The sequence below is a fragment of the Telmatherina bonti genome, assembly GCF_933228915.1.
Source record: "Telmatherina bonti genome assembly, chromosome: 2".
In the NCBI taxonomy this organism is placed as follows: Eukaryota; Metazoa; Chordata; class Actinopteri; order Atheriniformes; family Telmatherinidae; genus Telmatherina; species Telmatherina bonti.
Genome location: NC_136620.1, coordinates 36,777,333 through 36,802,437, shown reverse-complemented (window position 1 = coordinate 36,802,437; position 25,105 = coordinate 36,777,333). Strand labels below are relative to the sequence as shown.

At 38.1% G+C, this 25,105-nt stretch overlaps 1 protein-coding gene across 1 annotated transcript; it reads right to left on the bottom strand.

Moving 5' to 3' along the window:
• Positions 1–1,752: 1,752 nt before the first annotated feature.
• Positions 1,753–20,521, bottom strand: cpt1ab (carnitine palmitoyltransferase 1Ab (liver)). The gene is made up of 19 exons (XM_079251708.1): positions 20,437–20,521; positions 17,073–17,235; positions 16,422–16,564; positions 15,572–15,743; positions 15,253–15,354; positions 14,121–14,258; positions 13,939–14,016; positions 11,289–11,396; positions 10,054–10,138; positions 8,371–8,566; positions 7,964–8,152; positions 7,752–7,857; positions 7,484–7,600; positions 7,134–7,298; positions 6,138–6,269; positions 5,898–6,050; positions 5,600–5,713; positions 3,608–3,700; positions 1,753–3,526 (listed from the first exon to the last, which is right to left on the bottom strand). The coding sequence occupies exons 2-19, from the start codon at positions 17,211–17,213 to the stop codon at positions 3,440–3,442; spliced, it is 2,319 nt and encodes a 772-aa protein (XP_079107834.1). The 5' UTR covers positions 17,214–17,235; positions 20,437–20,521; the 3' UTR covers positions 1,753–3,439.
• Positions 20,522–25,105: the final 4,584 nt, after the last annotated feature.

The window sequence follows — 25,105 nt, the reverse complement described above, 5'->3', positions numbered from 1 at the left end:
GAGACGGAACTGGCTCCTCGGCGCTGTCCACTTGAGCCCGTCCACCTGTTTAAACAGCAGGCTGATGCCATCAGCCACCTTCTCTGTGATTACAAACTCACTTAGCTAAGGAAGGAAAGATCTAATTGTCACAGCAGACTGCTTTCAAGACTTTTATAAATGTGTTGTGGACAAAACTAACAGATGCAAATGCAGATGAGGCAGGAAATAATGGAGTTTGACATTTTGCATTTGAGGGAGATTTTTCATTTCACCAGCCTGTGAAATCCTGCTTATGCTGCAGCCAACTCTGTTTTTTCCAGAGTTTGGAGGGACAGTGAAACCACCATGTTGTCTAAAATATGCCTTTAAAATGGCCATGTCACGTTTTTTGGGGGGGTTCCCTCCCTGTCATTGGGGATTACACGGCTCATTTGTGTTTGAAAAAAAAATCTGCAGGGATTCAAAAGAAAATGCCAGATTTATCTTCTTCCACCAGAGACTGTATCTCCTCTACATCATCATGTTAGAAATAAATACATCAAATGAAATCTATTTGAATACCCTAAACACACACAGTTGGTGCAAGATATTAAGATATTAAATATTAATACCAAATGCTCGATAAGTGCCAGCTATGGTGCATAAATCAAACCGCCAATCACAGCAGAGCATCCTTCTTTATGTGTCACAGTTTCTGATATGATTTGAGGAATATTTTAAAAAAGTTTTAGACACTAAGATACCAGTTTTAGGACTTTTGTAGGTTTTCCTTTAGTGGGTTGGATCTGACTGAGAAAACACAAACATGTCAATCATTGCATTGCTCACATCTAAAGTAAACTTTATACACAAAAACAAGTGTCATACTGAATAAGATGCTAAACTAGAGATCAAAACTTTAGAATTACAAAGAAAATGCTTCCTGAAGTGATAAATTAAGTGTCAATTTAAGGCATTTTAAAGGCTTTTGCTCCAGCTGCCCAGGGTGTACCCTGCTGCTTCTCACCTAATAGCATCTGGCACAAGCTCTTACTACTCAAGCAGGTAAAGCCAAAGGAAGGATGGAAGTTTCACCCTCTGTTGGTCGGAAGATAAAATGCACTTGAATGTTAAAGTTGATACGGACGCATGTGAGCATTAGCAGCATTGTCCCATGTCACTATTTTTAACCAATCAGAAGAGGCAGAGGGTGAAAAGGAGTACTGTAGCAATAAACGGAGAAGAAAAAATATGTTTTGAACCACAGAGAATACAAATATATTCATCAAACATAAAAAAAAAAGTAAGAATTAACTTTTTTCTTCCCCCTATGCAACTACAAAGGTTGCAGTTTTATTTTGTCACAGAAAGCATCAGCAATATGTGATTACTGTTTAGTTAAGATACAAGTCTGTAAACAAATACCTGCAGAAGAATTTAGAAATCACCACTTAGCAGAGAATGAGAATATTCTCACTTGGGAGCATAAAATGTGCTGTGCCACAGCATATATTCACTGTTAATAATAGCAAATGCACTTCAGAGTCAAACCTTTTAAAACTCAATACTTACAATTTTTAAACATTTGCCAAAACCTCAGATTGTTTATTATTAAATCTATTAAAAAAAATACCAGAAACTTCTGTCTTTGGATCATTTTAATAATTACTAATTTATGCCCAATCCAAATATCCAATATTCAATAATGTTATATACAATCACAAGAGTTGTGGAGAAATTATGCTATTCTTCAACGGTTTGTGTGTTAACACACTTGAGAGGAAACAAAAGTGATACAGCTGTTTGACATTCACTTTATTGTTAAAACTTTGTTTGGTATATCAGCCGCTTGTCTTTATTTTATTCTTTCACACTTCTTTAAATTAAAGGCAAACATATACAGCTTCAGCATCAAAAACCATGCAACAGTGTAAACATGAATTCTACTGAGATAAAGAGTTAAACAACTAAAGCAAAAACTGGCAAATAGTGATAATAAAAATGTCCTGTCCAAAGAAAAAAAAAAAGCATTGTGTTCGTTTTAACTTCAACTAAAACAGCTTTAACTTAGTGCTTATCAACTGCCACATTCAGCTGGTATCTATGATGCATGTGAATAGAGGTTTACACCCAGAAAAATTTAATATGGACTGACAACATATATTTAAAAAAAAAAAAAAAAAAAAAAAAAAAAAAGATCCCTGTACATGACAAACCCAACCAAAACTGCCTTTTCCAAAAGTAACCACTAAAAACAAGAATTTCTAGAGAAACCAATTAACCACTAAGCGATTCTCCACCTCATCTGGATGAGGCAACAGCTGCAACACCATGCAGCACCGGACGACCTGACAGATGCTCAGAAACGCTTACAGGTCACCTTGGTTTGAAAAAAATGTGGTCAAGGTCGTATGATATGGATAACTCTGAATTTGCAGGCCAATTACGGAGTGCACAACATAAGTTAACGCTTCCTCATAATGAAAAGAAAAGATACAGTTAACCACACTGTATCCATTTCATCCTGTCCTACCAGCCCTCACGTCCACCGCAAACTGCATGCTGCACTTCCTATGAGCTTACAGGGGTCACGATGCATTTTACCTTTACTGTAGCATGCCAGAATATGCTATATTTTGTCAGTACTGCAGCCAGCATTTCATAACCGGCAACGTTAAGAAAACCTGAACGTGAAAGTGACGAAGCTGCTGTTATCTCTACATCATAAAATCCTATCAGCAAAAAGACCGAAAGATACACTTGCACCGGAAAGGCAATGGAGACGAGACAGTGGCACAGGCTTCCTGTCCTGTGTGTTGTATCCAGAGTCACATGGATACATGTCTCATATCTAAACATAAAATTGTTGTTATTGCAAATCGATGGTTGTACAATTCAGCCTCTTTTTCACTTAACCAGAAAAAGTCAGTGGACATTACACAACAGGAAATTTCTTCATGTTTAACATCGGTTTTGCTGCTTTAGTCGGTTACATGTGACCTGGCGGCTGCAGCTGGGGAGGTCAAACGGAAAACAAGCGTAGCAAGGAAAGGGTAACGCATCATCCCACAACTTCAAATGTGATTACATATTGGATGATGCTACTGAGCAAACCTTTTAGCTAAAATCTCACCCACTGTGTTAGTCGATTTGATCCCAGACTAAAAAACTTTTTTCCCTCCCTTTTTACATCGACGGGTCACTAAGGCACCGATTAATACAATTCTTTAAATAACTGCTTTGATCTGTGTACCACCTGCACCAGAAACATACAGTACACATAATTGGTTCACAAACATCAACTATATCATGTCCAGATACCTTTCAATAATAGCCACCATTTTTTTTTTTTTTTTAAACATCAATTAAATTAGAATAACCCCAAATCCAAGAATTGATTCTGTACAACTTTCAGGAAGAATACATGTTTTGCTAAAAATGTTTTTTTTTGTCTTCATTGAACCATTCAGGATGACCATTACTTGATGGCTTTCTTGTTGAGCTGGAAGAGATCCAGCATGTCCAGCATGGCCTGTCTGATGTAGCCCCCAAAACGATGAGAGTCCTGTGATAAAAGAAGACATTTTTAGAAAGCATAAGATATAGCACATGAAAGAAAACCTGCATAAATAGAAATGATACTTACAGTTTCTGGACTCGAGTGTTTGCTGGAAATGTGGAAGTTAATAAGGTCTTCACCAAGGATGATGTAGGAGACACCATAGCCATCATCAGCCACCTAGAAGATGAAGAAGCAATCAATCTCACAGTGTAAATTTCTGACATGCAAAATTGCAATTAAAAGATATGCATAGAAAACAGCATGAAGCCACGCTGCACATTTCTTTGACCCAGACCCTGATATGGATCCCAAATCCAACCCCAGAGCATTTAACACTGCCTCAAATACTGCTGCGCGGCATGTTTTAAAGGTAAAACATCTGAATTAAACCAATGGCTCATTATTTCAGACTGAATTTTATGGACGGCCTTGAATGTGTTTTACTTAATATTACATTTTGGTGTATGTATTGGTATTTATATATATATATATATATATATATATATATATATATATATATATATATATATATATATATATATATATAAATATATATATATATATATAAATAAAAGGCACATGTGTGGAACTTTTAATTTTTGCATTTTTTGAGTGCAATGTAATCTGTGTATACTTTCCTACTGTGTAAAAGCCCAACTAGGGACAGGCATTGAAAATTAGCCTTGGCTAAAATGTTCTAGTATGTGTCATCATTCATGGAGCATACTTGTCCCTATCAAAAAAAATTAAAAACAAGTTTGCAAAGAACAAGATGAGGAGGTTCATTTATGTGACGCAGCGGTTCAGATAGAGCTTGACAGGAATCTGGACATGGCAGCAGTGTAAAACATCCAGTAGATTTCAAAATAAAGTCCCCTCTGCAGGTTTGGATCCCTTCCCCAAACACATGAATCAAGTAGCTTCTCAGCACGTCAATCAGCTCTGCAAAGGCCAACATGTTCATCTGAGTCCGGTGTGTTTCAGAAGGAAAGCACTTAAAATTTGCAGGATCTTGAGGACCTGTTCTCTATGGCAGGGATCTCCAGTTTTGTTTATGCAAACTTTCTGGACCAAATCCACCTCCGGAGGACACGTATTCTGGATGTTTAATGAGATCAAACAGCTCAACCAGAAACTCACTTAGCTAAGGAAGGAAAGATCTAATTGTCACAGCAGACTGCTTTCAAGACTTTTATAAATATGTTGTGGACAAAACTAACAGATGCAAATGCAGATGAGGCAGGAAATAATGGAGTTTGACATTTTGCCTTTGAGGGAGATTTTTCATTTCACCAGCCTGTGAAATCCTGCTTATGCTGCAGCCAACTCTGTTTTTTCCAGAGTTTGGAGGGACAGTGAAACCACCATGTTGTCTAAAATATGCCTTTAAAGTGGCCATGTCACGTTTTTTGGGGGGGTTCCCTCCCTGTCATTGGGGATTACACGGCTCATTTGTGTTTGAAAAAAAAATCTGCAGGGATTCAAAAGAAAATGCCAGATTTATCTTCTTCCACCAGAGACTGTATCTCCTCTACATCATCAACATGTTAGAAATAAATACATCAAATGAAATCTATTTGAATACCCTAAACACACACAGTTGGTGCAAGATGTTAAGATATTAAATATTAATACCAAATGCTCGATAAGTGCCAGCTATGGTGCATAAATCAAACCGCCAATCACAGCAGAGCATCCTTCTTTATGTGTCACAGTTTCTGATATGATTTGAGGAATATTTTAAAAAAGTTTTACAGACACTAAGATACCAGTTTTAGGACTTTTGTAGGTTTTGTAGGCAAACTTGTTTTTAATTTTTATTTGATAGGGACAAGTATGCTCCATGAATGATGACACATACTACAACATTTTAGCCAAGGCTAATTTTAAATGCCCGTCCCTAGTTGGGCTTTTACACAATAAGAAAGTATACACAGATTACATTGCACTGCAAAAATTAAAAGGTACACATATGTGCCTTTTATATATACCTACAAAAAGTACTTTAAAAGTTGCAGGATCTTGAGGACCCTTTCTCTATGGCAGTGATCTCCAGATTTGTTTATGCAAACTTACTGGACCAAATCCACCTCCGGAGGACACGTATTCTGGATGTTTGACGAGATCAAACAGCTCAACCTGCTGCAGAGGGGTCTGGCTGGTGGACAGCCTCCACGGCTCAGACAAAACCTAAATAGAAAAAAAAGGAACAAATGAACTTCATGGAGGTAACCGTCATAACACAATGAAGTAGTGAGTCAATGCCTTTTCATTTGACAGAGACAACTGCATAGTTTGCAGGGATTCACAAGAGAAAATGATGAATGTTTAAGGAATATTTATTCCAAAAAAAGCTTTCCATAATGGCTCGTACCTCCTTAAGGAATGCAGAGTCCTCTCCCAGATATTTAGAAACCACATAAAGACAGAAAAGGTGGCGATCGATGCCCTGTCCTGTCATTGCCAAGCGATACAGGTTCTGGTGATTCTCCGCTGCTACTTTTAGCAACCTGAGGCGCTCTTCTCTCTGAAGTTACAGGGAGAAAAATGGAAGATCATGGTTTGCACAGTGGAACAACATTCAGTCAACAATCAGAGGTGTGTCATGACTCACAGTCTCATCGCTGATCATGGAGCGCACAAAGTCACAAGTCTCCACAGTGCAGGAGCGCACGGTTTCTGTTCGACCTTCACGGAACAAGCGTGTCATGGAAGCTTCATATGTCAGGCAGAACTTCCCTTTGTCCTGTTAGGAATGAAAATTTGATTTAATTTAAAAGCACTCTAGATATTTAACAAGCTGTCAATAAATTCTGGCCACATGCAGGGGCGGCTGTAGCTCAGGAGGAAGAGCAGTCATCCTTCAACTGGAAAGTTGGGAGGTTTATTCCAGGCTTCCCCTGACTAAATGTAGAAGTGTCCTGGACACTGAACCCCAAGCTGCCCTCCGATGTGCCTATTGGGGTATGAGTGTGTTGTATGAGTATGTGTGTGAATAGGTGAATGTAACAAGTAGTGTAAAGCGCTTTGAGTGGTCTATATGACTAGAAAAGCGCTATATAAGTACAAGTCCATTTACACCGATACAAACTTTAACCACGCTTGAGTGGCGTGTCAAGCGCACAAAAGTACAGACTTGACATTGTGCGTGTGCAAAATCCTATAAATTGCATTATCAATAAAAAATGCCTTAAAAAAATTCAACAGACCAATAAACTAATAATAGAGATGAAATGGGCTGGATCCCCATTTGGATCCAATCATTTAGAACAGGCTGGTCAAAATGTTTGGATGCTGTTTTTTCAGTCCTGTTCGCTCCACAGGGGACCAAATATTTTAATTTTTGTGTTAGAGAATTTAAGTAATTGGTTGCAATCAGGTATGTAGGTGGATTTTAAGCAATGTAGTAAAAAAAAAAAAAAAGGTGCTGGAAAACATCTCCTCCTTTAGCTGTAACTGTGGTTGTTGCTGCCCTCTGGTGATGGAAAACAAGGAGTGCAACTTGTTAATATCAGCTTCTGCTCTGCAGAAAGCTGTGGCCAAACACAAAAAACAATAGAAAGTAAAACTAAAAGTAGGTGAAAAGGTATTCATATGGAAATGCACCTACTCTGTAATGGGCCAGCTGGAGGGCAATCTGAATGAAGGCATCAGGACTGATGCGGCACTTCTTAATCAGCCCCTTTCCAAAGTCATGAAACGGGATAATGTGACAGTCGACGTCATCTGCCAGAGTCTGGGCTACTGTCAGCGAGCTCTCGATGACCTCCTGGCACTACAGGATTACATTAACATACATTTTGAAGAATTTTTGATACATTTACAATGATTGATTGCACACATTACTAAAACAACAGCAGTTATTCGGTGCACCAACACTGGTGCACGCGGTTCATGTCTGCAGAGAAGGGGCGTCAGTCTAAAATCATGGTGCAACATTTGAGTTTCCTACAGTTTTACCTCCGTGGGAATGTCCCACTGCAGCCTCTGGGGGCCAGGCAGGTTAGGATGGGGAGCCCCATGGCAGTGACCTTCCTCTGTGTATCCCAGCTTTACAGGGTCCATGGAAAGTACATGCTGCAACACAGTCAGGTTTTAACATGTAAACATTTTAGGAAGATGTGTTCAGATTGTTGAGCTACTTTAATTCAGTCATTGTTTTCATTGCAGCGATTATTTATCTGAACATAAAACACTCTTCTTGACATAATGACGAAGAGGTTTTTACCTCCCACAAGTGGCCAATGATGGGTGCATCAGCCCAGGAGTGCTCTGCATTCAGTCCCATTGTGCCATTCTTGAAAATGATCAGATTGAAGGTCTTATCAAACCATCTGAAAGAAACACAAATATTTAGCAAAGGTGTGCTTACAAATGAAATGCAGTGACTGACGGACTGACTGTCAGACAGAGAGACAGACAGACAAAAGAATCTCCCACCTGTCGTAGCATTTTCCATGGAGCAGGGACTTGGCGTAACTGTCCAGAGACTTGACCTTGTTGTCTGGGTTGTAACGCTGCTCGGTGTCGTCAAGGGTTACGCAGAAGGCTGCCTTCTCTATGGCATCCAGAGCTTGCTTGTTCTTGCCACGGCTGAAGTATGCGTCGCGCGCCTTCGCCCAGGGGGTTCTACAGCAGGAAAAAAGTAGAAAATCTGATTCTGAAACATGTGACCTTATGGTCATAAGAAATCCACGTACGGAGCAGTGCATATGTCCATGTTTTTGTTGTTGAACAGCGTTGTACACAAACTTTAGACAATAACTTACCAGCAGTTACTTCCTGCCCTGCACTCCACAACATAAACCATGTGACCTCTTCTAAACGGCCTCCAGCTCACTACCCACCTGTCCCCTGCAGTAAGCGCTGCTAGTTTCTCTTCGCCTGGCTGGGGCTCCGACTTGTCTGCCAAGATCCTCTCCATCTGCTGCTCTATCTCCCGTGGCAACAGCAGCCGCCCATCATAAAACATCCACACCTTGAAGAAACGGCCCTTATGGTACACAACAATGTGTTTGCTTTCGTTCATGTGCTGCAGGGTATCTGAGGGAGAGCGGTGAATGGTAGAGAGAGCGAGAAGGAGGCAAAGACAATTGGGAGAAAGTTGGGACTGGTTAAAAGGATAAATGAATTCTGTGGCTTTAAAACTTAAGTAGCTTTCGCACACCAGTTATTCCGTGAATGGCTGCTGAGTGGGAAGTTAATTTGGCGTATAAGATTAAAATTTATGCTTTGAAGAACAAATAAGTATTAAAAACGGAGTATGGATGTCACATTATTTCATTTCTGAGGACACTAGATGTGTTAGCAGCTACTTCTAGAAAAATAATGTGAAATCCACATTTCTGTTTAAGAAAAATGATTTGAGAGTTTCTATAAACGCATTTTAAGTATTTGAAGTGATGTGCTGCATGCTAGCAGGGGTTTCTCAGTTCCTAAACTAAAGGACGGGCAGGAAGTGAGATGAAAAGGGAAAGTCATTTGGGAACAGGGAGTGGATGGGAACACAATGACTGAGACAATGTTTGTTTGAGCGGCACTGTGCTTAACCAAGAGGAACCAATGCAAAAGCCCCGTTTGCAAGTTAATCTTTCCTGCAAAGCTGGAAAAGCAATTTGGTGATACCCAGTGTTCGAACAAGCATTGACCACATCCCAGAAAACACAAAAAAGAAATTAGAGGGGGGGAAACCCAAACAGAAAAAACAATGTAATATGCTCTCATAATACTTGCGTTTTTGGGATTCTTTGGGATTAAATGGAACCGGATTTACATTTAGTTAACACAACAACTCCAGTATTTCTGCATAACAGCCTTTGGATAACTCCAAACTCTTATTCTGTTATCAGTACTTGATTAAAACTAGAAAAACTGTGAGTATATTGTTTAGTCTTCTATAATTTCCTGGACGTCCTCAAAAAAAGGAGAAATAAAGAAAATGTCCAGTTAAGGTGCAAACGAATTAATCTTTACCTTTTCCGAAACATTGAGATAAAAATGAACGAATCTTTGAGCTCTGGGCTTTTGCAGGTTCTAGTCTTGGTTATAGTGCAAATGTTATTGCATGCAACAATGCTCCTCAACATACCGACTGTGTGTTAAATATGTAATTTCAAGCTTAACTAAACAACAACCTTTATCTGGTTTAAGCAAGGTTGTTGTTTGGCTCACTCAGAAATCAACAATGATTCCTGCAGCTCTACAAAGGGTCACAAATAATCTATCAGGCTGAACTATATTAAAAATATCCATGAATTTCTTTAATATAGAAAAATATGCAAGTACGCACATATATTCAGGTCCTTGCTATTCAATTTTACATCTTATCTTTACACTGTCCCTCTTTCGCCCCTCCAAATACTAGATTTCAGTCTCATGCAAATTAATATTTCAATGTGCGTTAATCAGCACACATGCACTACTAATTCATGGATGTCTGATCATTGCTAACCCAAACAGACGGACACATGTCCCAAGGAGAAGTACAGTAGGAGTAATGTGGAGGAGACGGCACTGCTAAAACACTCTACCTGTTTCTACACCTGGGACACGGCTCGTGTTGAACATACGCTCGTATTGGGCAGAGCACATGGGAATAGTGTGTAGGAGCATGAGCTGAAAAGCAAAAGGGGAGAGTCAAACACAGAGATGACAAAGTAATTCACTAAAATCCCCAGAGAGCAGCAGCAGACACACACCTACACGGAGTCGAGGATGGATAAAAGCGGAATGCGATTGATGTGGATTGGTTTGACAAGCGAGGGCGAGGAGGGACCTTAGAGGGAAGCCAGGGAAAGAGGTACGAGAAAGGTTCAGAAACCAGTGACTGCCAAACCCAATACCAGCAACAAAGCGCTGATGAACAGCAAATATTTTGAGTATATTTAAGTTTTACACAAATGCCAATTAAATGTTTTGCTGTGCTGCTGAGAATGAGCATAGAAGTCAGGGTTTCCAAAGGGTGTGACAACAACTACTGTCACATGATAAAGGGGGTCAAAGGGCACAGTGGAGATGTGCCCTCCTCTTACCTGACTCCACACCAGGGATGCGGGAGGTGTTAAACATTCGCTCCCACTGAGCAGAACACAGAGGAACCTTGTTCGCCAGCAAGTAAATCTAACGCAGCGTCCGACGCAGCGAAAGGACAAAACAGTGAAACAGAGACAACTGAATGTAAGTGTGTAACACAGCGAGCTCATGCATTCCTGTGTGTATAAATACACACAGCTGGTCTTTGGAAGACGTAGGAGTGCATTTGCACAACATATTCTAGTGCTGCGCAAATTCTGGGTTTGCAATTCAGCATCATGCAGGTTGGTAAGGGCACAGAGGGGTGCAGGAAAGTGTCTGTTAAGCAGCATTCATTAAGCGTTATCGGCTTAAGCATTCAAAAGAAACGCTGCTGATATTGCATTGCTGGTTATCACAATAATACTTTTGTGAACACAAGCAAAAGGCACAGTGCACGGCTCATTCCAAAGACATAAGGCAAAGTGAGCTGACATAAAACTAAGTATTTATAAGCATTCATAACATTGTGCATAACCAACTGATTTCAAAAGAACACAAAGGTTACAGAAGTTAAGCGTCGTCTTTGTAAAACTAACAGACAAGCACCTTGAGATAAGATGTGTTACTGAGTGAAATCTCAATGAGAAAGTTAAACATTTACTGACAACTGCTGTCAAATACATGCTTATGTAATTCCTGTTACAGCCTGATGAGATGAAAACAAGTTCAGACCAAGTAGCCGTATACTCACTGGTTTGATCTGAGCTCTGTCCAGTTTCCTCCTGTAAAGCATGATGGCATGGATGGAATTACCGGCGCGGGCGGCTTGGATGTGGGTGGGGAAGACGTACAGAAAATCCTGCACGGAAAACAGTGATGGTAATAAATCAACCAGAATTTATAGTTCTTTCAACAGGTTCTTTGTCCAGAGAAACACAAGTGCAAATCATTTAAAGATAATTGTTTATTAGCAGATAAAACTGCAATAAATGAGAGCCAATCTTTCGTTTCCAGTTGCTAAAAAAAAAAAAAAAAAAAAAAAAAAAGAAAGAAACACATGAAAAAGAGCATTTTTCTAGTTCTGTTTGACCACACGGCGCTCATCACTTCAAACCATGTTCACACACACTGAATTATGTCTGTAAAAGGCTTTTTTAAACCTGCACATTTCATTTTCTCAATAAAATGCAGTGATTCTGATTAAGGTACTGTGACTGTTCCTCTACCTCCTGAGCCACACCTGTCACAAAGTCCTGTATTTTTGGTTAGTTTCACACCATATCGCCACAAAGTCCTGTATTTTTGGTTAGTTTTACACCATATCGCCACAAAGTCCTGTATTTTTGGTTAGTTTCACACCATATCGCCACAAAGTCCTGTATTTTTGGTTAGTTTTACACCATATCGCCACAAAGTCCTGTATTTTTGGTTAGTTTCACACCATATCGCCACAAAGTCGTGTGTTTTTGGTTAGTTTTACACCATATCGCCACAAAGTCGTGTGTTTTTGGTTAGTTTTACACCATATCGCCACAAAGTCGTGTGTTTTTGGTTAGTTTTACACCATATCGCCACAAAGTCCTGTATTTTTGGTTAGTTTTACACCATATCGCCACAAAGTCCTGTGTTTTTGGTTAGTTTTACACCATATCGCCACAAAGTCCTGTATTTTTGGTTAGTTTTACACCATATCGCCACAAAGTCCTGTATTTTTGGTTAGTTTCACACCATATCGCCACAAAGTCCTGTATTTTTGGTTAGTTTTACACCATATCGCCACAAAGTCCTGTGTTTTTGGTTAGTTTTACACCATATCGCCACAAAGTCCTGTATTTTTGGTTAGTTTTACACCATATCGCCACAAAGTCCTGTATTTTTGGTTAGTTTCACACCATATCGCCACAAAGTCCTGTATTTTTGGTTAGTTTTACACCATATCGCCACAAAGTCCTGTGTTTTTGGTTAGTTTTACACCATATCGCCACAAAGTCCTGTATTTTTGGTTAGTTTTACACCATATCGCCACAAAGTCCTGTATTTTTGGTTAGTTTCACACCATATCGCCACAAAGTCCTGTATTTTTGGTTAGTTTTACACCATATCGCCACAAAGTCCTGTATTTTTGGTTAGTTTCACACCATATCGCCACAAAGTCCTGTATTTTTGGTTAGTTTTACACCATATCGCCACAAAGTCCTGTGTTTTTGGTTAGTTTTACACCATATCGCCACAAAGTCCTGTATTTTTGGTTAGTTTTACACCATATCGCCACAAAGTCCTGTATTTTTGGTTAGTTTCACACCATATCGCCACAAAGTCCTGTATTTTTGGTTAGTTTTACACCATATCGCCACAAAGTCCTGTGTTTTTGGTTAGTTTTATGCCATATGGCTGTGTTTTCAATGTCAGCTGGGTTGACCTGAAAGTTGATTCAGAGAAATAAACTAAAGAGGTTTAAAAGGATGAACTCTGACAAGTAAACATTAAATATTCTGCATAGTTTTACCAAACAAAACACACACACGGTCCATTAAGTCACAATGCAAATAAGTTGCCTGCAACTTGGATCGACTTTCAGTTTAGCATCTTTGGATCATAGGAGGGAATTAAATTGAATTTTTAAAGAATAATTTCATTACTGACCAATGGCCAACTTATTTTATGTAAAAGAAAAAAGGTTGGTAGTACAATCATTTTTTTTTTTTTTATCCTTAATAGTAATGCAATGATTTAAGAACCTTATCTGAAAACATTTTCTTGTGAACTTGATACGTTTTGAATAGAGATGCGATCTGATCTGCTTTTGGGGGTTCTGATCTGATCCAGGTATCTCAACCTCAGATATCGACTGATACCGCTAATTTTCCAATAAAACTGTTTATATGAACATTATTGTGCTTATCATGGTTATTTCTGTTATTACTGTGTAAGGTTTAATTAAGCTATAATTAATAAACTGAATTAATCAATTTTAAATGTTTTCCAAAATGATTTATAATCCTAATAAAAAACAAAAAGTAGCTATAATTTTGCAGTAAGAGCTGCTTTTAACCCTTAAGTCTCAATTCATGAAAAAATGCTTAGAAAATCAAATGTAAAAACAACAAAAAACTTTAAAAAAAAAAGGGATATTTAGCATGTATTACCATGTGATATGTCAAAATTCTTACAGTGTAATTTTCTTTCCTTCACAGAAAGAACCGTCTGATGCGTCATCCATTCATTTCTAATAATGGACACCTTATTGGGCTTCATTTCTTACTTACATGACAGTAAATTTGTTGCTATGACTTAAATAATTCTGGAAAAAGTTTTTTTTAGTGTTGTGGGAACTGCAGTAGTTGCGTGATCCGGATGATAAACTTTCACAGACAGACAGACACAAGGCAGAGATGACGAACCATGGCATAATAGTTGCTGTTGACCATGATGGGTCCACGGCCTCTCAGGTAAATATACTCTTCCCACCAGTCACTAACCTGTGTCACACAGAGAAGTTGGGTAAAAGGAACAGAGTGACATTATAAAACAAAGTCATAGTGTCCAAAACTATAAACACAGGAGGAAATTTCCTTTAACTTACATAGTTGGATGCCCACCAGGACTTGAGTTTCAGGTACCACTGCAGCCTGGGTCCCAGATTCTTCTCAAAGTCTTTAGCCAAGCCCTTCATCCTCTCAAACTGCTCGTCCTCCATCAGCGGGCGCACCGACTCGAGGTACTGTGCACACAGAAATGCAGTCAGACAGAGCGAAGCAAAGAGGTCAACTTTGTCTTTGAGAGATAATAAAAGGCCAGACAGAAGCTTGTGTAGCAGGTCGAGCAGCATGAAAAAAGCTTCCTGAACTGAATGTTTGTATTAACACAAATCAGCACCAGCGCCGCTACTGGACACACATATGGCTTTGTGGAAGGGAGTGGCATCACATCGTTATAAGCAACCAAGCTGCTGGATTTATACTCTCATGGCGTCTGCGTACGGTGGAGCCGACGCTGGTGAAACGTACAGGGTTACGGCTTGTGCTGCAGTTTCTCTTCTGTGATCTCCACAAGAAGCTGCAGAAACACGTCACAACAAACCTACCAATCAAAACGGAGTACTTCCACATAACCGTGATGCAAGCAGGGGTGCACATCCAACCTCTGCGGACGTGCATGGAGCATTCGCTGGGACGTCGTAACTACGGCTGTGACGATACGTCTTTGTCCCGATTCGATTACGATTGTCTGGGTGCTGATTCAGTTTAAATTGCAATTTTCACAATTCTTCAATACTGCTAATTTTTGTAGATTATAAACAATAAAAATGTATAAAACTTTTTCTTTTGCTCATCATTTTCCTTGATTTCAATTTGGAAAAACAACACAGTAGCCGGATCATCATTTTGCTGCTTTAATGCCCAAGAAGACAAGTTAAAAGATCAATAAAAAAATAAAAAAAAATTAAAAAATAATCCATTACAAAATTTTTATTTGGGGAAAAAAAAAGATTTTTTTAAACAAAATCGATTTTAAAATTGTGAAGCAAAAAACTCCAGATTTTTTATTTTCCCACCCCTAGTCGTATCCAACCTTATGCAGACGCCATGTGATTATAAATCCAGCTTTACTGGGAAAATCACTGTCATTTCTTCATTAATTGTCTTTAAAACACAAAACATCACCTCCGTTTCAAAGCCAGGCCCAATATGAACAATAACACAAGTGAAAATTACCCTTCTGCAGGTGTCCTTGATGGTGGGAACAGGTAGCCGAGGCAGAGAGTTCTGGAAACTGTAGAGCATCGGTTTTCTGCCAGAGCATATCTTCACTAGTAACTAGACATGCAGAACAGATACAGGAAAGGACAAAGTGAATCTGAAGTTATACTTTTGTTTCATGGCAAACATGTAACAAGACGGAATGACTCTGCATCTTTGACTGGATCCAGTCACTAAAGAGTCATTTGAAACTTCCATTTACAATGTTCACCAACAGGTTTCCATCAAGGTAAACTAATATGGCTGTTAATGTGCTGCACATTCACTGTCTCACCATCCACAGGTGGGTAGACCAGGACACAGAACCATGACGCGACTGCATCCAGCCGTGCCACGACAGCAGGCACTTCAGCACATTCCTCATGATCATTATAATGGTGACCCACAGGCCTGTGCCCACCAGAACTCCTCCGACTATCCTCTGACTGTCGGTGGACATATACCGGCTGTGGACAGAGAAACGGAGAAACTATAAAAGCAGCAAATCAAAGCTTTTTTTTTTTTTTTTTTTTAAATTTAATTTAATCTTATTGAATATACAATAAATGGCCATTTAAATTGAGTTGAAACAACATTTTTTCAACAATAAATTAGCCATTTAAAGCAAAGACAATGTTTATTCTAAGGAAGTGTGGACAACAACACACAGGAAACTGTGAAGCATCAGTCACATAGCAGCCATCAGACCTTGTCCAGTCCAAACTCAACAAACAGTAGCAGCTCGACAGGGTGGCTATAGCTCAGGAGGAAGAGCAGTCGGCTTGTAACTGGGAAGTTTGATTCCAGGCTTCCCCTGACTGAGCCGAAGTGTCCTTTGGCAAGACACTGAACCCTAAGTTGCCCCCCCGATGTGCCTATTGTGGTATGATCATGTATGCAAGTCGCTATGGATAAAAGCGTCTGCTAAATGACTATAGAATTAAGTCCTAAACCTTGAAGCCAATATTTCTTATTAATCAGTAATTTTTTCCAACCTAACAATAATTAACTAACTCCCTATAAAACCTGGAATTTTGCATTGATTCAAGGGCATTTGGAGTAATCTTGCACATCCACAACTGAGACAGCTTAACATAGTAAGAAAATAAGACTATATAATGCAAAGACAGCACTTGGCAACTTACCTGATGGGTATGTGTTGGCCGAGCTTGGCGATCAAACCCAGAGATGGATCTAGCTGTCGATATTTATTGTACGACATATAGGACACGACCACGACCATGAACCCAGCCGGGCTGCCTGGGTACACACCAGTCATCACCCCATTCTGGGAAAACCCGTTCCAAATGCAGGATCACAAAAGAGAGAAAACAAGCAACATGCATTATGAAAACACATGATGTGAGCATCAATAATTTCTGATGCAAAACAACAAATGACAGCATTAAAAAAAAATGCTCGCAGCTATTTGGGCTTGAATGGCTCAGTGTGACTGTGTAAACAGACACAAGTGGGCCAAAGGCTAGGACACAAAGAACTGACGGGAAGGTTACAGTAACGGCTGGCTGTGACAGAAGGTGACCTTCTCGTGTGAGCAAGTTCATGGAACATGGTAAACAGATTTACAGTGGAGTTACAATCAGATAAAACGCAGCATTTGTTGTGGATTTTATGATGTTTGTTGGTTGGTCGCTAACAGGAAACACTCGCAACTACAAACACAGACAGCAGGCAACAAAGATTAAGAAGACATTGGTTAAAGTCCAGCTAAGTTTCTCCTACTATACAGATAAGCAACCTGGACATTGCCCACCTGAAGGTGTCACGACTCTTACCTTAAAGCGAATGAATCTTTTCTTCCAGGAGTGGAGGCCAGAGAGGTAGACCTGGCGCAGGGCCTCGTGGCACAAATGTAGGTCGATGCCATCAGGAGTGACTGTGAACTGAAAGGCCACCGCCTGGTGAGCTTCTGCCATGGTGGCTTATAATGTCCAACCACTAAAAGGGAAGGAAGGGGTTAGTCAAGTAGAAAGTACAAAGATTATGTCACATAACAAAAATCAAACCACCTTAAGTTTTCTGCAAGGAAACAACCAGTGAAAAGAGTCAATTCTTGCTGGTTTTACCCTCAAAGCGCATCTAACAGAGTTAGATAAGAAGCTCCACATCTTCTGACCATGAATGTGTTTGAACATTTGTAACAAAAGTTGAAATGAAGCCCTTTGGCTTGACGTGGTCAGAGAGGGAGTGTGTGTGTGGTCAGACACACACACACTGTAGCTTTACACGTTGAAATGAGAGCGATATGTAGCATATGCATGAAAGTATCCACATATTTACAGCTTCCCTAAGAGCTTAATAATCTGATTTCATTAAGTATCATCCTCACTTTTATAGCAAAAAAAATAATAATGATAATAATAAAGAAGGGAAAAAACTAAATATCCTCGTTTAGAGAAAATACTGTGTGATTCCACACATTCTTTCAGCAGGCGTCATCTCACATCCTTTATGTTCCTGGAGAACAGGTAAAACACAAAGCCGATCTCAAAGATCCCAATTAGGACAGATTCTAAAACTCAGGTGAGGCTTTATGTGCTTAAAGTTTTGTTAAAAAGATGGAAAAAAAAATGGTGAGATAAAAGAACAACCTAAAACTGCTTCAAAAGGTCAAAGCGGAGTGGAGCTTGTCAAATAGATCACTGGTAAGTGGTCCATGGCCGAAAGCCAAGGTGGAGGTATGAGGTTAGAGCTGTTTATCTATTTTAAGCAAGATTATGTAAAAACTGCCTTGTCAAACTGAACCATAAACCTTGGAGGAAAGCTGGGTCATGCAGCTAAAACTAAAAAGAAAAATAATTGGATCACTTTCTGTAAAAAATGCAGATTATTGCATCACGGTGGATGTAGCAATGACAGAATTAGTCTATAATTTTACTGTAACTGACTGCAGTACAACAAATGAGTAGCTATGAAATCATTTTGAGGCATATGCCTGTGACAATTAAATTATTACATTATTTGTTATATAACTGTGGCGTTAATTCATATTCCATAAGGTACTGCAACAATTATAATATTTTATTTTTTGGCTTTTAACACTGTAAGTTGTGTGGTCCTCTGTGTCTTATTTTTCTTTTTAATTATTTTATTGGGTATTTATTTATTTTTAGTTGTTTACCTGTTATTAGTTTAACAACATTATTATTTTATTTTATTTTAATTTTGTGATATTCAACTCTTTAAAGCACTTTGGTGACGTTCTGTTTTTAAAATGTGCTTTATAAATAAAGTAGATTAGATAATGAATTAAAACAAATGTCATACAGAGTATGAATTCAATTTATGCTCTAAACATAAAATGCAAAAAGTGAGATGTGATATGAAGAATGTGAATTCCAGCCATCAGTCCACCTGCTCTATTAAAAGATGGTTAAAAAAAAAAGTACTGTATTTTTAGCTTCATATTTTTTAAATAGTTAAATGAAGAGGATTATGCACTCATAATCAAGATGACAACATTATGATTGTGATATTCCTTGTTGACATAGGCAATTAGATGCAAATGTTGCTTTGACAAAACTTACACATTACAATAACATTTTCTAGACAATAATAATGTAATATACTCTCCAAAAACGTATTAAAATCATATCAAAAATCATTTCTGCCATTGCAGATATTTAAACCCCTTTAAAAAGGAGCAGAATAGTACATGTATTTTAGGGTAAAAATAAAAAAAAAGATATCCTAAGTTGCAATCAAGCAATTGATGCAATCTCTTTATAAATGCTTTTTAGTTTCAAACCAGGACTGGATGCCTTTTTAAATAGAATTTTAAAGCAGGACACGTCGTTGGTACGTCTGCAGTCCTGTGGAAGAAGCAGCATCCACACACTGAGCAGTGTTTGAGCAGGCAGTCCCTTCCCCCAGCATCACATGATCCAGCCTGCGCAGCAGAAACTGGGGGAAAGGTCGCAGCTTTGCGCCGCTTGGATACCGGCAAAAAAAAAACCCTCTCCACACTGTACCTGCAAACTGCCAGTAAGCCAAGCACGACCTCCATAAAGCATCCAGCAATCTGGGTTTACATCTACATATCCTCTAAGAGCAGATATTTCATCTCTAAATGTGCAATCGCACCAACAAAACCTTGTCTGGTGTTGGTCAACCACTAGCAGGAATGAAGCCCTGCTGCAAAATGATGCTACATCCGTCAAAGCTTCATCATGCATTATTTAAAACCTGATTTCTTGCTGTCAATGATACAATTATCTGACTAAAAAAAAAAAAAAGAGGACACATATAGGCTACATGGTATGTATTATTGCAACTGCCCTGCCCACGTGGTCTGTGTGAAATGGGGTCACTAGTGTGTAATATTTTTTTTTATTATTCAATAAAAACAGATTTTGTGACCTCAAGCAAGATATTAAATCTTATTTTAAATCTGGCCGTTCTTGTAAAATGAGGACAATATCAGGCAGCTGATACTGACCTTAACAGGCAGGTGACATTGTAACACACACACCTTCTGGAAGTGTTTCTTTTCAAAACAATTACAATTTTATATATATATATATATATATATATATATATATATATATATATATATATATATATATATATATATATAACAAAACACTCTCAGACATGAAAACACTGTTTGCTATTATAACTTAATGACAAAGTTGCTTATTATAAGGGAGTCCCCACTCGTCGTTCATAAATGACCTTTATTCGGACCTTTGCCTACATTCTTGTTTTGAGCAGTAACACTGTAATTAGTCATGTTTGTGCCTGGATTGCTTTAAAAATAAAGATCACAATACAAAAAACTAAGTCACATTACAGGAATTTTAACGAATTCATGCATTCAGTGAAGGCCTATATAAGCATAATTATGAGCAGACGTTAAAACAAGGTGTTAATTTGGACAGAATTAGCTGAACTTCTGGCTGCAACAGGCCAAAAAAGCCCAGATATTCTGGTTTTGTCAAACGTGAAGGTGTGACACGATATTTTACACACGCTTTAATGACAAGGAAATACAACAAAGTCACGCTCACATCAAGTGCTCGGCGGAGGCAACATATTTTAGACATGGTTCCGTTTGACGTTGTTTCCCCTGCAGCTACGTTACGACTTTCCGCTTCTTGGACAAACAGACACGAAGTGAAAAGAAGAAGAATTGCTCACCGACGTTTTCTCTCAGTCTGATAGGACGGAGATCCCTGCTTTGACGGAGAAAAGACACGGACGTCCGTCTGCTGGTGTCGCCAGCTTAACACTGCATGAATGAGAGCGCTGATTTGTTTTCAAGCATAGACATAATTTCTACATAGACGCCGCGTCGTATCACGCTGACTATACGAGCTGACGTCTCCTCGCGCCGCCATCTTGGATGGGTCTCCCATGCGCCTCCAATGCATTTATTTGTGAGATGTAGGCCCAACCACGACAATAACTTAACAAGTTTTTACCTGATTTTTCTCACAGTTTTTTTTTGTTACAAAGGACAGAGATATTGTTATGATACAGATCACTGTAAAACATTAAAGACAAGATGCTTTTATGCTAAAATATTTTTTTAATGCTATTTAACTAAGACATAAGGTGGTTACTATATAAATAAATGTATAAATGAAATTGACAGTAACTTGTTTGATTGTTTATTGATGCATTTGGATTTCTCAATTTTTATATAGTCAAATAAATTATTTTTTAACCTTGTGAAATGTAATTTCACACAATTGTTTTCAGCATTTTGCCAGTTATTGCAACTGTATGCTGACCAAAATACAGAAATAGTTGCTGGCTTTCTTTTGACTACAGTTAACTCTTTCTTTTATTTACATGTATTAATTTATCAATATAGAGATACAGTTGTACAAAGTCTGAAAATGAAGCATTGTATCAAAACGGTGCAATTCAAAATTTACCCAGAAAAACACCAGAAGAGCGTAAACCTCCGCCAAGGCCTTTAAAAAGTTCCTGGATCCAAACAGTGATCTGGATCATCACCAAAAGTAATACGTTCTTCCTTTTCACATTTCCAACAAGTCCTGAAAATTTCATGAAAATCCATCCATAACTTTTTAAGTTATCTTGAACACAAACAAACAAACAGATAAAGCCGGTAAAAACATAAACTCCGTGACGGAAGTCATTTGGCTACTATGTGAAACTCTCTTTGTGAAGCATTAATATAATATTTTTCCATAAACACCTCACTGGAGTAAAATTTATCATTTGCATTTAGTAGATTATTCACTATGTTAACACTATTTATCAACCAATTATGTAGAAAAGTGTTCTGTTTGTGTGTTATATATACGCATTGTTCCACAAAAAAAGAGTTTTGTGGGGAAACTCGTTGACTGCAGCCAAACTCGAGACCCACCCAATATGGCGGCGACGCTGGTTTACTCTCCAGCGCTCAATGAGGCGTCTCTGTATATATTATGTCTATGTTTTCAAGGACTTCCCCTTCAACTACGTCGTTTTTAATGGCCTACACAACGAGCTGTGGTTGTAACAGCGCCCCCGTGTGGACTCCTGTGAAATGGAAAGAGTTGCATGACCGCAATGGGCAGGTAGTTGTGGAAAAACACGACGGTGGCATAAAGGACCGACAAGAACTGTGTGTACTCAGGCTGTAATAAATACTAATATGTAATACTATTAAGTGATAAAAGCTGGTAAAATTCATATAATCACAAAGGAAAGCATGCAACAAGTAATCTTTAACACAATATTAACAGACACCTGTTAAATAGGAACACAGCAGCAGCTTTAAGCATGTAAACATGCAGACATGATCAAGACAACTTACTGGTAATGACAGTAAGCATCAAAATGGGGAAGAAAGAGGATTTGAATGTGACAAGTGGACTGGTTTAACTATTTTAGATAATTCTGATCGACTGGGATTTCCATGTACAAGTTAACTCTTCTTTAGGGTTTACAGAGAATGATCTAAATAAGAATAAATATCTGGTGAGCGCTTTTGTCTGGATGTAAATTCCTTCTTGATATGAAAGGGTCTGAGGAGAATGGGCAGACAGATTGGAGATGATATAAAGGTAGAAGTAACGCAAAAAACACTAATTACAACCAAGATATGCAGAATACCATCCCTAGACACAGAACACGTCCAACCTGGAAGCAGATGGGCTCCAGCAGCAGAAGACCTCAGCGTGGTGCGTCCCATGTTTGTTAGATTAGAACAGGGAAGTGAAGTCACAGCTCACATGGGCTTACTTAAAACCGGACAACATAAAGACTATAAATATGTCTGGTCTGATCAGTCTTCATTTCAGCTTCCACATTTAGCTTTATAGTCTTTTTCTGTTTGTTATTTTAATGTATTTTACCTGCTATACTTTCAGGGTATTTTGTTTTATTTTATTTTTATACTATTTCAGTTTTCTATCAATTCTCCAGTGTGTTAGGTTTACTGATGTGAGTGGTGGGGGTTAGAGCAGTGCTCTGAGACACTGTTTTATGTACCCTGGAAAATATGTGTGTGTGTGTGTGTGTGTGTGTGTGTATGGATGTGTTGCATTTGTGCGGGTATGTTTATGTGTCTATGTTTATGTATATGTTACAATGATACATTTAAAGTCATGTAGACTTGATAAAAAATGATGGAAAAGAAGGGGGATGGGGGGCGTGTTCACGTTTTTATGTAAAGCACTTTCAGTTGCATTTTATGTTTTTATAAAGTGCTTTATAAATAAAGTTTTATTTGATTTGGTTTAAATACCACAGCTTACACGAGATATTTTGTCCATACTGTACCCATTCTCTGAAGGCTACGTCCAGCAGGATATTGGATTATCTCACAAAGCTCATATCATCTCCAACTGGTTATGATAGGCCTCCACAGTCACCAGGTCTTTATCCAAAGGAGTAGCTTTTGGAAGTGGTGGAAAAGGAGATATTCCTAATTAAGTGGCTGGTGAGAGTACTTTCTAAGGTTTTGACAACAAGACGCACTGATGGCAGGACTTGTCTTCACATTTTTGGAATAAAAATGTCTTGAAACCATCAAGGAAATGTGATGTATATAATAAGAAGAGTTTAAAAAGTAGGAATACTCAACAATGACTGTAAAAGTCAGAGGTCATACTCAGTATACCCTTAGAAACCTTGTAAATATACCACCGTTTTAGCTTCATTACGTCCAGATTTGCAACACGACTTCCTTTTTTGCACAGTAAAACACAAAAAAGTATGTTAAAATTGTTAAATGTATGATTATTATTATTATCATTTACCTAATCAGTGAAAATTTTAAATACTTCTTCATATTTTTCTAACACAATGTTGCACACTCAAAACATTTGTATGTTTGGTTGATGGTCATTCAGGGGTATATTTAGCAGGTCACTTAAGCCAGAAAACAAATTTATTTTCTATTAAAAAGATACTTGCAAGAAAAATATGAGAAATAAACGGCTCATTTACTCTGGGACAGATATGGATGTCACAGCATTTCAATCCAACTTGGATTCATCTTATTACAGATGGATCAAAATTAATAAAACAGACAACAACAAAAAGCTAACTTAAAATAGTTCATAGGGACCACATGTCTAAAAAATACACAGGAGACAATAAAATCATCATCTAAAAGACTAAAGCATAATAATTATTTTCGTCAAGTGTCAAACTGTTTTCATATAATTTTTTCAAAATATTTATTATCATCCCAACATGTTAGCATAAGGAAACCTAATTCATATTATACTACTTTAAATTAAATATCAAGTTACTATTTTTATGTTTCAGAATGGACTTGCTTCACTGCTTTTTGTTTTTTACTGTCTTTTTTTTTTTTTATCAGTTGGTTCAGATTCTTCTGATGGAGTAGATTTTATGTTTTTCACCAATAGCTCAACCTGATATTTTTCAAGAAGATTTTAAATAAATAAAATAAATTTTGTGCAAGACCATTAAGTGACGTCATTAGACTATAAATCATTATACCCATGTATTTGACCAAGCAACATTTTCAAAGGGAAAGACTAACATTTGGGAGAGGTGTACTTTAAAATGTACTGCAAAATAAAAACAAAAAATAAACTAAAAAATCTTTCATACAATAACTGCATTTTTTATAGCCTTTTAAAAACAGGGAACATCTATACTCAGTTTAATGGTAAAATATAACAAAAATGTATCTTTTTTTTTTCATTTAAAAAATTTATTTGTTACAAAAAGTGAATAAGTTTCCTGCAATTCAGTGGCAAAAAAAAAAACACAAGGGGAAATAAAATGCTAATCCAGGGGTGTCCAAGTCCAGTCCTTGAGATCTCCCATCCTGCAACCTTTAGATGCAACCCCTGTCCAGCACAGCTGAATTCCTCTTCTGCATGTCCTTCAGCTCTACAGAGGCCTGCTCACGAGCCACTTATTTGATTCAGGTGTGTTGGAGAAGGGTTGCACCTAAAAACAACAGGATGGTAGATCTCCAGAACCGGACTTGGGCACCCCTGCGCCAATCTAATGCTTGTCCAGCAGAGGGCGCAATACTACTTTCTTTTGGGAAAAGCACAATTCTTTTTCATGTTAAGTTCTCATTTAAATAGAAAAATAGTTTGACTGGTACCTTGAAAACAGCATAAAATATAAAGGTTTCAAACTAAGTAAAAATATTTCCATAATTTTGAGCTAATGTTAAATTTCCAGCAGAATCACGTTGTTTGGACTGATGACTGCTCTGAACCACACAAACCAAAAACAAACATAATTAGAAGATAATCTCAACTTTTAGTCTTTAAATTGATCTTTGGTTTATTATTTCTGCTTACAGTCTGCAAAGTAAACCCTAAACCCACGCTGGAAGTTTCTCTCCACAGAG

Coding starts and splice junctions, on each gene's coding strand:
- cpt1ab (XM_079251708.1), bottom strand. CDS start 17,213: ATGGCAGAAGCTCACCAGGCGGTGGCCTTTCAGTTCACAGTCACTCCT. Junction 10,139..11,288: donor ACAGAGCTCAGATCAAACCA/GTGAGTATACGG, acceptor TTTGCTTTTCAG/CTCATGCTCCTACACACTAT. Junction 7,858..7,963: donor CATGGAAAATGCTACGACAG/GTGGGAGATTCT, acceptor TGTTTCTTTCAG/ATGGTTTGATAAGACCTTCA.